This window comes from Chanodichthys erythropterus, chromosome 23 (genome assembly GCF_024489055.1).
Source record: "Chanodichthys erythropterus isolate Z2021 chromosome 23, ASM2448905v1, whole genome shotgun sequence".
Classification (NCBI taxonomy): Eukaryota; Metazoa; Chordata; class Actinopteri; order Cypriniformes; family Xenocyprididae; genus Chanodichthys; species Chanodichthys erythropterus.
The window spans coordinates 29,272,948-29,285,567 of record NC_090243.1 but is presented as its reverse complement, the minus strand read 5'-3'; the positions used below and the strand labels follow the sequence as shown (position 1 = coordinate 29,285,567).

The following is a 12,620-nucleotide window of genomic DNA, read 5'->3' as shown; positions in this document are numbered from 1 at the left end:
ACATTTACGCACCATAAATCTGCTTACTTCTCTTTCATAAGTGTCCACTCAAAAACCACTACTCAAGCTGGTAGGTGTAATCCCAAACCCTTGGCTGCTAAACACAAATTGTACAATAATTATTTCAAGGTGTGTGCTTCTTGTATGCCTGGTGCTTTAATATATAATAATTAGCCAAATGACTACCCCCAAAGATAAAAGCCAATGTGTTGCATTGAACTTCCAGAATACAGGAAGTGGTTGAGGAAAAACTTTTCCTGTTTAGCGTGCGTGGATGAGAGCTAGCATTAGCTGTGGGAACATGAAACATAAGGGATGGGGGTTTGAAGATTCACGGAAGGTGAATCTTTCTTAGATAACAAGGGGCAAAATTCACGAAATAGTACAGTATTTTATAATTTATACAAAACAGCATCTTATAAAATATCATGTAAACTTTATTTTACAGTGTCCTTGTTACATGATACATCTACTTGCAGTAGTAATAACAGCATAACTACAAGCAACGAACAATAAACCAAACCCTAATAGTAACCATGTAGTAAGGACCTGATGTTTATTAAAGCTGCAGTCCGTAACTTTTTTTTGGTTAAAATGATCCAAAATCAATTATTGAGCAAGTACATATCCAGTCAGTGTTCAAATCTATCTCCTTACCTTAGCCCGATTCACATAAGTTTGTAATAATGTTTTCTAATTCGAGTGGTACTGGTAGGTTTCCGCGAGAAATAGAAGTTTGCTGATGTTTGTCTTAGCGTCTTTACATCGCGTCTGTAAACAGAAAGAAGGAGTCCCGGCTAGTAGGCTATATCGCATGTGAGGATGCTGCAGGTGGTGGATCATTTGTAGCTTCTTCTTACAGCACCTGGAATGTATTTAAACTTGAGATTGTGGCTTGTAATCCAGACAGTTCAAAACGACAATCATCATCGAAAACTGTGGAAAAACGTAAAAGACTTCAGACTGCGGAGAGCCTACAGTAAAAAAGGGAAAGCGATCAGGCCCATGCGAAAAGTTGGTTTTTTGAAAGGTGGCGTGAACTCTGTGATTTAAAAGGGTTTCAAACTGATGCAGAGATGGCTATTTTTCTGATGGACAGGTAAGACATTTCAGTGGTTTATTGGGTAATAAGGTAACACTTAATCCAGACAGTTATGGAGAACGTTAATACACACTGCAGACACATAGTCACGCAATGTTGATGTTTTTAACATTAACAATTCGAGAACAAAGTATAACAATAATAATTTGCACCATTGGTTATGCGATTTATTGTAAAACTTTTTTTTTTTGGTCAGATCAAAAGTGGATGACATGTTACTTACTTCTTCAGATGACATTTTCCAGTGAAACTCTTATTTTGGACATACAAGATTTAGTATCTGTAATTATGATGTACGGTGAAGATCCACACTGATGCGTTGACTGACAGCCCACACATAGCTACACCTCAAAACATTAGATTCATCAATGCTGAGCAGCCGTGCCGATGCACAACCCACATAAATAAGATAATTACGCAATTCACTGCAATTGCACATTTCAAACAGAGATGGCGACAAAGACGCAAAGCTTATGGACTGTAGTTTTAATATTACTCAGTACTTCATTACACAGCAACAAGGAAAAAGTGTTACTAAAATAACTGATGTTTAAACTTTCTACATCTGGTAAAGAAGTTGCTACATCTTGTGTGAAGAACTACAGTGGGCCTGAGAGCAAGCCCTGTGGCACCCACAGCCACCTGTATAGAGTATATGTTTATGCACTCAAGAAATGCAACCAATTTAAAACTAGCTCACATGCTGCTATCACGCCTTTACAAATGAATATTATGTCTATAATTTGAACAAGATACTATGGTTTAGTAGCCTGCCACAAGTAGTGAAAGGTCAAAACATTTTTTCTGGATATTTCTGTGTTCAGACTATCCAGTTGGCAGAGCCGTCCTGTAATTAAAACCGTTGCACACAATTCAGAATACCTCAACAGTTTACACTCTCTGGGTTATTGTTCTACCAAATTAAAAATGAGACATGGAAAGAATATCACTAGCTAAAGACTAAAAAGCTATTTTACCAATATCAACACATAGGCAACAAATATACCTTATAGGATAATAGCAAAACCTGATGTGCTGATCTCTTGTTAAAAAACGTGACAAATCATCAAACCAGTAAGGGTGTTTCAGCTTGTTTAGGTTAGGATGGGCTGTTTTTGTGTTTGTCAAGTAATTAATGCAAACACATGATAAAATGCAATAAATGTAGTAGATGCAAAATGAAAACTAGACTCCAACAGAAAAAGGACATGCACTCTTTGCATGTATGCAATAATTCAACATAATAAAGAACAACATTGTTTTTGTCCATTTTAGCAATATTTAATACTAAAGTGTGGCAGTAGAGGGGCATTGGCAATCAAATTGTGATTATAGTGTGCCATCTACTGGCTTTGCTGTGCAACTGCAGCTCAATCATCAACATCTGTAAGCAAATCAATGTTAACAACATCAACTGTCTATTTGGAGAAAAACTAATATTAGAAAACCATGAACTAATTTGTTGTTAAGTTGTTAATCAACCCTTTATAAACACATTAGATTAAAAAAATTGGTTCCAAAAATCTGCAGGGAACGACAAAATAAATGATCTCAGCCTTCTCAGATGTATATATCAGGTTTGTGTCATGTTCATATGGTTTGCGATCTGCTTTCAGCATCCTCAGATTCAGAAAGAATCACAATACATCAAGTATCTGTGCTGTGATGATGAGTTGAGCATGACTCTGTGGGTGACTGGGATACGGATTGCAAAGGTGAGCAGAAACCAAGCCACACACCATACATTTTTTGCTAAAACATTTATAAAGTAGAAAATGATTGTATGATAAACACAAAATGAAGCAAAATGAACTTTTTGAAGTAAAAATTAGCATTATAAATTGTAATTTACGATTCAAAGATGTACACTTTAAATTGTAGCTCTATTGAGTTGAGTCCTATTGTGAGCTGTCTACTTTGTCAAAAGCATTAAGCTATTCTACCTTATCAACGGTCTTGTTTTGTCATGATTTTTTCATAGTATGGTAAGCAGTTATATGAAAACTACAAGACCGCTGTGAGGAAAGCCTCAGGCTCTGCAACCTGGGCTAACCGCACTATCCAGGCCTCCTCCAGCGCATCGACACCCTCCCCTCAACCTAAAGGTAGAGATAATGAACTAAATAGATCATTATATAATGCATCATACATCTTGATATATTAACATGTAAAAGGATTTTGATGACATTTTTGTTTATCTTTCAGTCAAAGCTGCAAATGGACACGCTCCTCAGCCTACAAAGGACACAATGGTACATCTTAATCTATCAGTTTCCTTAGTAATGAAGAAAAAAAGGGTCATTTCAACCAAAAATGAAATTTCTGTCATAATGTACTCACCTTCATGTCATTCCAAACCTGCAAAACCATCTTTGGAACAAAAATTAAGATATTTTTGATGAAATCCTTTAAAAAATTTTTTTATCTCTTATAGAAAGCAACGAAATGACCACATTCAAGGTCCAGAGAAGTAGTTAAGAAGTAGTTAAAATAGTCAACGTGACTACAGTGGTTTAACTGTAATGTTATGAAGCGACAAGAGTACTTTTTGTGCGCAAAAACAAAACAAAATAATAATTTTTCCTGTGTCATATGCATTTGCCGCAGTGAACGCAGTGCAGAGCTTCTGTGTTTTAAGTCAGTTCTACGTGGCCGGCTCCTGCGTCAGCATGTGTCGTGCTGCTCACGTGGACAGCGTCGGCCAATCCTGAGTTGGTGTATGAACGTAAACACGAAAAGCTCTGCACTGCGTTCACTGCGCTAACTGCATATGAGACTGACGGGGAAGAGGAAATTTTGTTTTGTTTTTGTGCACAAAAAGTATTCTCGTCGCTTTATAACATTAAGGTTGAACAACTGTAGTCACATTGAATATTTTAACAATGTCTTTACTATTTCTCCTGACCTTGAATGTGGTAATTTCGTTGCTTTCTATGGGAGAAAAAAAAAAACCCTCTCGGATTTCTTCAAAAATATCTTAATTTGTGTTCCGAAGATGAAAGAAGGTCTTGCAAGTTTGGAGCAACATGAGGGTGAGTAATTAATGACAGAAATTTCATTTTGTATTTTTAAGTGCACTTACTGCAAGTGGCCTTTAATTTAATTAATATTATATTATCTGCAAGTATTATTTTTTAAAATATACTTTAAAGATTTAAAGTTTACTTCAAGAGCACATTTAGTACAATCAAGCATACTGCTTTTTCACAAGAGTGAAAGGTTGATGGTCCTTTGAGAGTTGTTTGAATTACACCTGAATGCCAATTTGGTTTGTTTTTGAAGGGTCCTGCCAACCAAACATCTTTTCCACCACCTCCACCTTCATTGGACAGCCTGCCTCCTCCACCACCTGACCCCATGTTGCCTCCTCCTCCCCCTGCTCCTCCTGCTCTTCCTGCCAGTGCAACCAAAGTCAACAAGTTTCCTCCTCAACCTAAATTCCCACAATCCTCCTTCCCACCTCCACCCATGGATGACCTGCCTCCTCCTCCACCTCCTCCAGAAGATGCCGAGCTGCCCCCTGACTTTCTTCCTCCACCGCCACCTAGTTTTGGATCTTACGGGGCAGACATGCTCCCCCCACCACCTCCAGACCCCATCACCTCTTTTCCACCACCTCCTCCTGGTCCCCAAAACTTTGCATCTGCAGGTGGAGCGCCGCCACCACCTCCACCCCCGCCTCCACCTCCTGCACCGGCTGCCAACCCATCCGCCGGCTACGTCAGAAAAGTGGCTCCACCTCCACCAAAGAGAACTACACCTCAACTAACAGCGCCCTCAGGTGGTGACCTCATGTCAGAACTGATGACAGCCATGCAGAAAAAGCGTGGTCAATAATGATCTTGAAGACAGAAAGAGCTAATTGACAGTTGGACTGAGGAACTGACCGCCAAACCAGCTCTTGGCGTGACATTAGGACACACATCTTTAATTCTGTTGTTAATATGCTTGCATTACACCACCAAACTTAAATATGTAAATATGTTGCACCTAATCAGATTATATACTGTATGTATTGCAAATGTGCTTTATCTTCATTACTAATGAAATGTCAAAATAAATCAGGTCTTTCAAAGTTAACTGTTAAACAGATTCCGGCATGCCTAATTGTTGAGTTCTCCTTTTTACAGAAAACAGGAGATGTATGATGCAGGCATAAACAGATGATGCATGATGCAAAGTTTTTCGCTCTTTCTGTAGAAATGCAAAAACAGCAATACGACAAAAGACATCCATGTTAGTTTGTTACAGCTGAAGACTGTGCGGCTACAGGGGTGTATATATATATAATGTCGAACATGGCTTATCATCCAATCAGATCAGCCATTAGGAAGTTCAGATCTTTAGATGTTTTAACAATGTTATAAACAATATTTTTGGTTCAAATGATGCTGAAATTTGTGATTTTATTTCCCATTCGTCCCTGAGTAGATTAGGAAGAACAGCTGACCCTCAGCTGCTGAGCCCAGGATGGAGGTTTACTGGCATATCCAGCTCTCTCAGCCTCATCCTGATTCATAAATGGCTCCATTAGAGTCTTCTGCAACAGCGCCACCTAGAAACACATCATAAATACTGTCACCTAAGAAAAACACAAGCCCTAATAGTCTGTCTGAAGATGTTAGTTTGTATGTATGAAGTCTTTATTTTAAAGTAATATATTATAGCAAATATTTTAACATTTTAGTTTGACATCACATGTAGTAATACCTCTGAAAAGTCATTTTTCTCTGCTTTTCTGATAGCAGATTCAGCCATCCAGTTCCTCAACACGTACCGTGGGTTTATTCCTGAACAATAAAAACAAGTTCAACAAACATAAATAACTATAAATACAACATAACACATCGTAAAACAATATACACTACCGTATGTATATATTAATATAGAATATAGTTGTTTTATATTGTAATAATATTTCACTAAATTACAATTGTTAATGTATTTTTGTTCAATTAAGTCGAACATAGACTTCTTTCAAAAACATTACAAAATCTTACCAAGCCCAAACATTACATTGGTAGTGTACCATGACATACTGTAACAATATATAAAAACAAAATATAACATTGCGTCATATAGCACACACCAAAACATACCTTGCATTCTGTGCTGCCGTGCTGCATCTGAGTCACTTTCTACACTGTAGAAGACGATTAAACCATCAAGTGATGTTCGTTTCAAAGCTCTAATGTGTGCGAGTGGACATTACTGCAACATTACCTCAGCAGACGCTGTACATACAGCTGAACCCAGTCTCTGAAATACTCATGTGATGAGAGGTCTGAAAGAGCCCACACTGACTGTCAAGAGAGACACAGTCACAGTTAATGGACTGAAATCATGATTATGGATATTGCAGCTGCTGTGGGTGTGAATGGAGAGGAAATGTACCGGAGCAATGGATCCCTTCTGAAGCTGGGACAGGGTCACTTCACTCAGCTGTCTGAAAGTCATAGTGAAGTCTGCTCCAGTGTCCTCCATTAGCTCAAATCAACACATCACACGTCATAAAACATTATATGGGTCATTCACAGGAAATGCTGCCATTTGTGTGATCGAATACTGAAATAACAGGATACTGAACTTAATGACTTTATTTGACAGTTTGGCTGTTATATATAAAGTATATATGAAAAAATAACTTTTCTTTAACAGTTTACTGATTCCTTACTTTTTCATTAAAAAAAAATTATATATATATATATATATATATATATATATATATATATATATATATATATATATATATATATATATATATATAAATACATTTTCTGTCACAAATGGCACCATTTTCTGAGAATGGCTAATAAAACTTTTATTATATTAATTAATGAAAAAGAAAGAAAAGACCAATCCAGCTAATATTTACCTTTAGAAGAAATGCAATCACATATGAATCCTTTTCTTCATTTCCCAAAAAGCCCAACTTTGCTTTGAACAGCTCATGAAATCTATAACAGAAATGTTAAAATGAGTTTAGAAGTGAATCAGAGATGAATACAGTGTTCTACACTGTCTAATGACGCTCACCTTTGATGGTAGATTTGTGGATATTCTCTCAATATTTGCTGAGATCTGAAATGAATAAAACAACATCATGAATCACCTGCTTTATTCCAGACCAATACCAACAGAAAATACAATTCTCTCTTACTGGGACAGCTGATCTGAGGTCAGTAGTGGTTTCAGAGCTTCTAGAAGTTTCTGTAGATTGAACAGGCCGACATTAGCTTGAGCTCCTATACTGTACCGACCCTCATCATCAGACGTGTTTGGGACAAAATCTATAGAGAGGAAACAATGCTGAAGCAATAAAGCCTTTTTAATAATAACATTATTATGGCTGTCAGTTTCACTTTAACTTATTAGATTATAATAAACTAAATTAAAACAAATAACGCATTCAAAAAATTATGCAATTAATCATGACCATCGACCCATAAGATTATATATAATTTATAGTAGCTTACTATTCATATAATTTTCCTCCACTTTTGCAATATTAGTGTAATATAGTGTGTGTGTGTGTGTGTAATGATATTAATATGTTAATCTGAAAAAAATAAATAAATAAATAAACTTATAGGAAGATGATTATAACTTATCCTGAAAAATCCTAACTTATATAACTTATCCTAAAAAATAAACTTATAGAAAGATGATTGCTAATATTATGACGTATGGAGAAAATGCGCAGTTTAGGTTACAGAAAGAAACTTACTTGGGTCATATGATTCCATAAATCCAAATGGGCCATAATCAATAGTGATAGAAAGCAGACTGAAGTTATCTGTGTTGCAGACTCCTGTGTGAAGATGCAGATCATGTGATTGAACAGTTTGCATATTAAACTCAATTTATAATTATAATCTATGTGATAAATAAACTAGTAAAACAGAGTGAACTAACCATGAGCAAACCCAACCGACATCCAGTGAGCGATTAAATGTGCCGTTTCATTCACCACTCTAGAGAAAAACACCTTCACACAACATGAACACATTCAAATACAGCGAGACTGATCTGACAATATAAAATAACCTTGTATTTCAACTAAACACCAGAGAGACGCAGATACTCACCACATACTTGTCAGGGTCATTTGTTGCAATAGATTTAAAATGCTTTTTAATTACAAAGTCCAATAATGTCCTGGAAATAAAAATTAAAAATGCAAATTAGAGTGAGGAAAAAAAACAATTCCCCTCCTGAGTTAAAGTTAATTTACCGAAGGACATCTAACTCTCCGGTTCGAGTTAATATCTCCAGTGAACCGATGCGAAACCAGGACTTGGCCAGACGCAGAACAACCGCTCCTGACAGATACAGAGAACAATCACATGATTGATAAAGCTGAAGACAGATGAAGAACTTCGTTATTTTTCCAATTCTGATCATATTTTACCTCTTTCTTTTATGACATTGCCATTATAAAACGGATCCCTCCTTACAGGTTCCTCACTTACAACCAGACTGACAAACAATGAAGGCAAAAAATGGAAAAAGTATAAATAAATAAACATTTGAATGTTGTAAATGCATATATTACTCTTCTTGAGCATGTCCATTCATTCTCCTATTACCATTTAGTAATAAAGCATATCTGCATTATGTCTAAATATATAGTCATCAAAATGTTATACAGTACATACACACATATATATGCACCTGAGGGCTCTGCTGGTGGGAAGTCCCAGAAAGTGCATGGCTTCACTGCACAGGAACTCCCTCACAGAGGAGCGAATCACAGCCCGTCCATCACCTGACCTGCACACAAAACATCATGTACAATAAACAGCATAAAAGTTAAAATACATCCGTCTTACAAAGGACAAGACATTGACATACTATGAATCATAACGTAAGATAATTTACAACTAAATATATCTCAGAATCAGTGTTGGGGAAAGTTACTTTTAAAAGTAATGCATTACAATATTGCATTACTCCCTAAAAAAGTAACTAATTGCGTTACTTCGTTACTTTTTATGAAAAGTAATGTGTTACATTACTTTTGCGTTACTTTTTCTCACTGGGGCTGGGCTTGTTTGTTTTTAATAACAACAAAAAAGTTCTATTTTTGGCAAAAAGGCCCTTTCACACCAAAACTGAAATGAATAAGCCTCAGGCTATTGGAAAAGCATATTTACACCTGTACAGTAGAGGGCGCAGCTCAAACAAACCTTTCTAATCTAAAGTATTTTTTGCTTATTAGTATGGTTGAATTAGGTATAATGAAGATCAGCAGCAAAGACATTGGTTAATAATTGAGATTAAATACATAAAGTATATTTGTGTAATTTAATATAGTTAATTATTATAATTATTTGCAAAAATTCTGAGATTGCATTTCACTGTTTTCATTCATTTTGAGGAATACTGAATGTTTTCGTGCAAGTGAGATAAGTAAATGCATGTTCACATTTAGTGTAAAACTACAACAACCATCATGTTCACACAGCGCACACAACATCCTCTGCACTTTATTTCTTTCAACATGGGGACAGGAGAGCTGTCAGTCAATACATTTGAAAAAGTAACTTGCGTTACTTATTTGAAAAAGTAACTTAAATATTTTGTTGTAAATTGAAAAAGTAATGCGTTACTTTACTAGTTACTTGAAAAAGTAATCTGATTACGTAACTCAAGTTACTTGTAATGCGTTACCCCCAACACTGCTCAGAATTACTTAAAAATCATATAAAATACTGAGCAGCAGGAACTGATATTCACCTCGAGTATGGTGTCTTTCCTGAGCCTTTCAACTGGAGTTCCCATCTTTCACCTTTTCTGGATAAAAAAGTAAGTATATACTTGAAAACTATAAGTATACTTGAGTATAAAAGAGTATAATTGTACACTGCTCTACTGTACTGTCTATTCTGATGGTTGTCACATTTCATTTCTGTTCAGATGCAAGTTTAAAGGGTTAGTTCACCCAAAATGAAATTTCTGATTAATTTCTCACCCTCATGTCGTTCCAAACCTGTAAGACCTTTGTTCATCTTCGGAACACAAATTAAGATATTTTTGATGAAATCCGAGGGTTTCTGAACCACACATAGACAGCAATACTTTTTGTGCGTACAAAAAAAAGACTTTATTTAACATTTTGAACATTTTGAACATTCGGACATCGAACACGGAAGCGCTGCACTGCGTTCACTGAGTCAATTGCGTATGATAACAGCTCAAACTATTAAATAAAGTCGTTATTTCTATTTTGTTTTTACACACAAAAAGTATTCTCATCACTTCATAACATTAAGATTTAACCACTGTAGTCACATGGACTATTTAAACGATGTCTTAAATACCCTTCTGGACCTCAAAAGATGCAATGACATTGCTGCCCATGTGTGGTTCAGAAACCCTCAGATTTCATCAAAAATATCTGTCGTATAATATCTGTTAAATCTGTTGTATGGGTTTGGGACAACATGAGGGTGAGTACGTAATGACATATTTTTTTGGGTGAACTAACCCTTTAAACATTAAGTGAGATTTTATAGTTTAAAAATGATCATCATTTGTCTATTTGCTGAAAAACCAAGAGGTATAGATCACACTTTCCATTCTTTAATCTTAAACAACATTATGGGAAAAGTGATCAACATTTACAACAGAAAAGTCAAATATCATGACAGTAACAGCTGATGAATTCTGTTGAACTCTGATGGATCAGGATGATTTTACCTGTTTGTGTATTCACCCAGCAAATGTGCTCTTCCGTCCCCCAGCTGTCCGGCCCAATAACCAAACTATGATAATAATAAAACATGGATGAAATGTTTGTTCTGGTTGTCTTATGCCATCGCTGTCAGGTTTGAAATGACTGTCAGTTTTACCTGATGACCGCCGTATCTGTGTGCTAGAGGAATAGAGCCAGGAAACAGTTTTCCACCACTGACACAACCAACAAACTCTTCATTCTGAACCACAGACTCATTCAGATCCAAAATATTCCTCAACACATCCTGAGATACACAAAAAAGAGCCTAAATATATGCAGAAACAACATTTACAAAAAAGTACTATGGTGGTACCATGGTACTCTGATAAATACTATGACATGTTTGGACAAACTACACTGAATTCCTGTTTCTCACGAGCTTAAAAACATTTTATTCTAAAGCAGTTTTCTCAAACTGTGCTGTGAAGGAGTCCAAGTCACCATGAGTTGACAGCTGATTAAAAACATAATGAATGAATAAATGAATAAAAGTAAAACTGACAAAATGGACCAACACTGAATTAATCAATTAACTCATAACAAATTCATGTGATAAAGTGTTTCTATTGTCTCTCTTTAAGTACGTAAGTGTTTGGTCCAATTTTAATAATAATTTTTTAAAATTAATTTGTACACTATAGCAGTAATTGATTTGAGGTGTTTCATAATTTTGTTTTGTTGAAGTGATCTGATACCCTCTTGTGAAAAAGAAGTGTTAAAAATGGAAAACATTGTTTATTTTAAAAAAAAACTGTACATGTAGATACAATATGTTATAATATAATATTAATGAAATAAAAGGCCACTTAAGTATACATAAAGAGTACACTTTTCTTAAAACATTTAAGTAAAACTAAAGGCTTCACTTTAAAGTACATTTACATTGTACTTTTGACTGAGATTTTACTCCTGCTCCATTGCATTGTTAAATGACAAACACAGTTACTGCAACAATATCTCCAGGTTTTACTGCAGTGAAGCAGGTTTTCTGTGAATGATGATGACTGGATGGTTTCTTCACCTGTGACACAGCAGTCAGTGTCAGGGGCTCTTTCAGAGGGGTGGGCTGAGACTCTGAAAACACACATCCCTTCACAACACGAATGAAATTACCTTCAGCCTCATCGAGAGGGAGAGCGTCTGTAAAACACACAGAACAAGATTAAATCACAGTCAACGTGTAAAATAGCATATTGACACTCATATCTGTATCTTACCTATAAGTTTATGTGATAATGTCAGTGGTATTTCTCCACAGTATTTTACATTGCTATAAAAGTGACTCTTATCAAACTCTCTTTCATTACAACTTTCACTCTCACAGAATTCTTGTTCGTCGCTAAATGTAGCGCTGGCGACGGCCGAGAAAAATAAAAATAATGTGAAATCATGTTTTGTCATTACATCAAGCTCACAAACATTATTTTTTACTGTTTGTATCCTGTACTTTATTACATCACGGAAGTAGAAAAATACATCGGAACCGTTTCATGTTACACAAACAATCCTGTATTCCACCAGAGGGCGCTCATCGGCTCAAAAACCCCAATGCTCCTTTATGCCATATTCGGGACTTTTTATCTTTTTGGAAATGTATGCGCGCTATAACCGATTAAATCTATTAATTATGTGGATTCAGAAGCTGTCGTACAAATAGAAACTCTCGGAAGTTTCTCACTGTAATGATTAAATAAGCATCTATGATCACAGACGACTGTGATTGGCCCACCTCAACCTGCGCTGTAAAAAAATAACAGGTACCATGTGACCATTAAAAAT

At 35.8% G+C, this 12,620-nt stretch overlaps 2 protein-coding genes across 3 annotated transcripts in view; one reads left to right on the top strand and one right to left on the bottom strand.

Moving 5' to 3' along the window:
* Positions 1 to 5,444, top strand: part of apbb1ip (amyloid beta (A4) precursor protein-binding, family B, member 1 interacting protein) — a 31,918-nt gene extending 26,474 nt beyond the window's left edge. The window contains exons 11-14 of the mRNA XM_067378652.1: positions 2,719 to 2,817; positions 3,084 to 3,207; positions 3,308 to 3,354; positions 4,385 to 5,444. Coding sequence (XP_067234753.1) covers positions 2,719 to 2,817; positions 3,084 to 3,207; positions 3,308 to 3,354; positions 4,385 to 4,939 — 825 coding nt within the window. The 3' untranslated portion in view covers positions 4,940 to 5,444. The remainder of the gene's footprint in view (positions 1 to 2,718; positions 2,818 to 3,083; positions 3,208 to 3,307; positions 3,355 to 4,384) is intronic.
* A 76-nt stretch (positions 5,445 to 5,520) lies between these two features.
* Positions 5,521 to 12,288, bottom strand: LOC137014370 (protein adenylyltransferase SelO-like). 2 transcript variants are annotated; one of them, XM_067378653.1, is made up of 19 exons: positions 12,059 to 12,288; positions 11,863 to 11,981; positions 10,957 to 11,085; positions 10,805 to 10,869; positions 9,842 to 9,898; positions 8,765 to 8,875; positions 8,514 to 8,581; positions 8,337 to 8,424; positions 8,191 to 8,260; positions 8,018 to 8,090; positions 7,830 to 7,913; positions 7,263 to 7,392; positions 7,139 to 7,183; positions 6,978 to 7,059; positions 6,497 to 6,589; positions 6,326 to 6,405; positions 6,202 to 6,245; positions 5,813 to 5,892; positions 5,521 to 5,657 (listed from the first exon to the last, which is right to left on the bottom strand). In XM_067378653.1, exons 1-19 carry the CDS (start codon positions 12,240 to 12,242, stop codon positions 5,535 to 5,537), a joined length of 1,725 nt encoding a protein of 574 aa, XP_067234754.1. In that variant the 5' UTR covers positions 12,243 to 12,288; the 3' UTR covers positions 5,521 to 5,534. The 2 variants fall into 2 exon arrangements, with proteins under 2 accessions (XP_067234754.1, XP_067234755.1); XM_067378654.1 differs by having other exon boundaries at positions 8,777 to 8,875.
* Between the last annotated feature and the right edge of the window lie 332 nt (positions 12,289 to 12,620).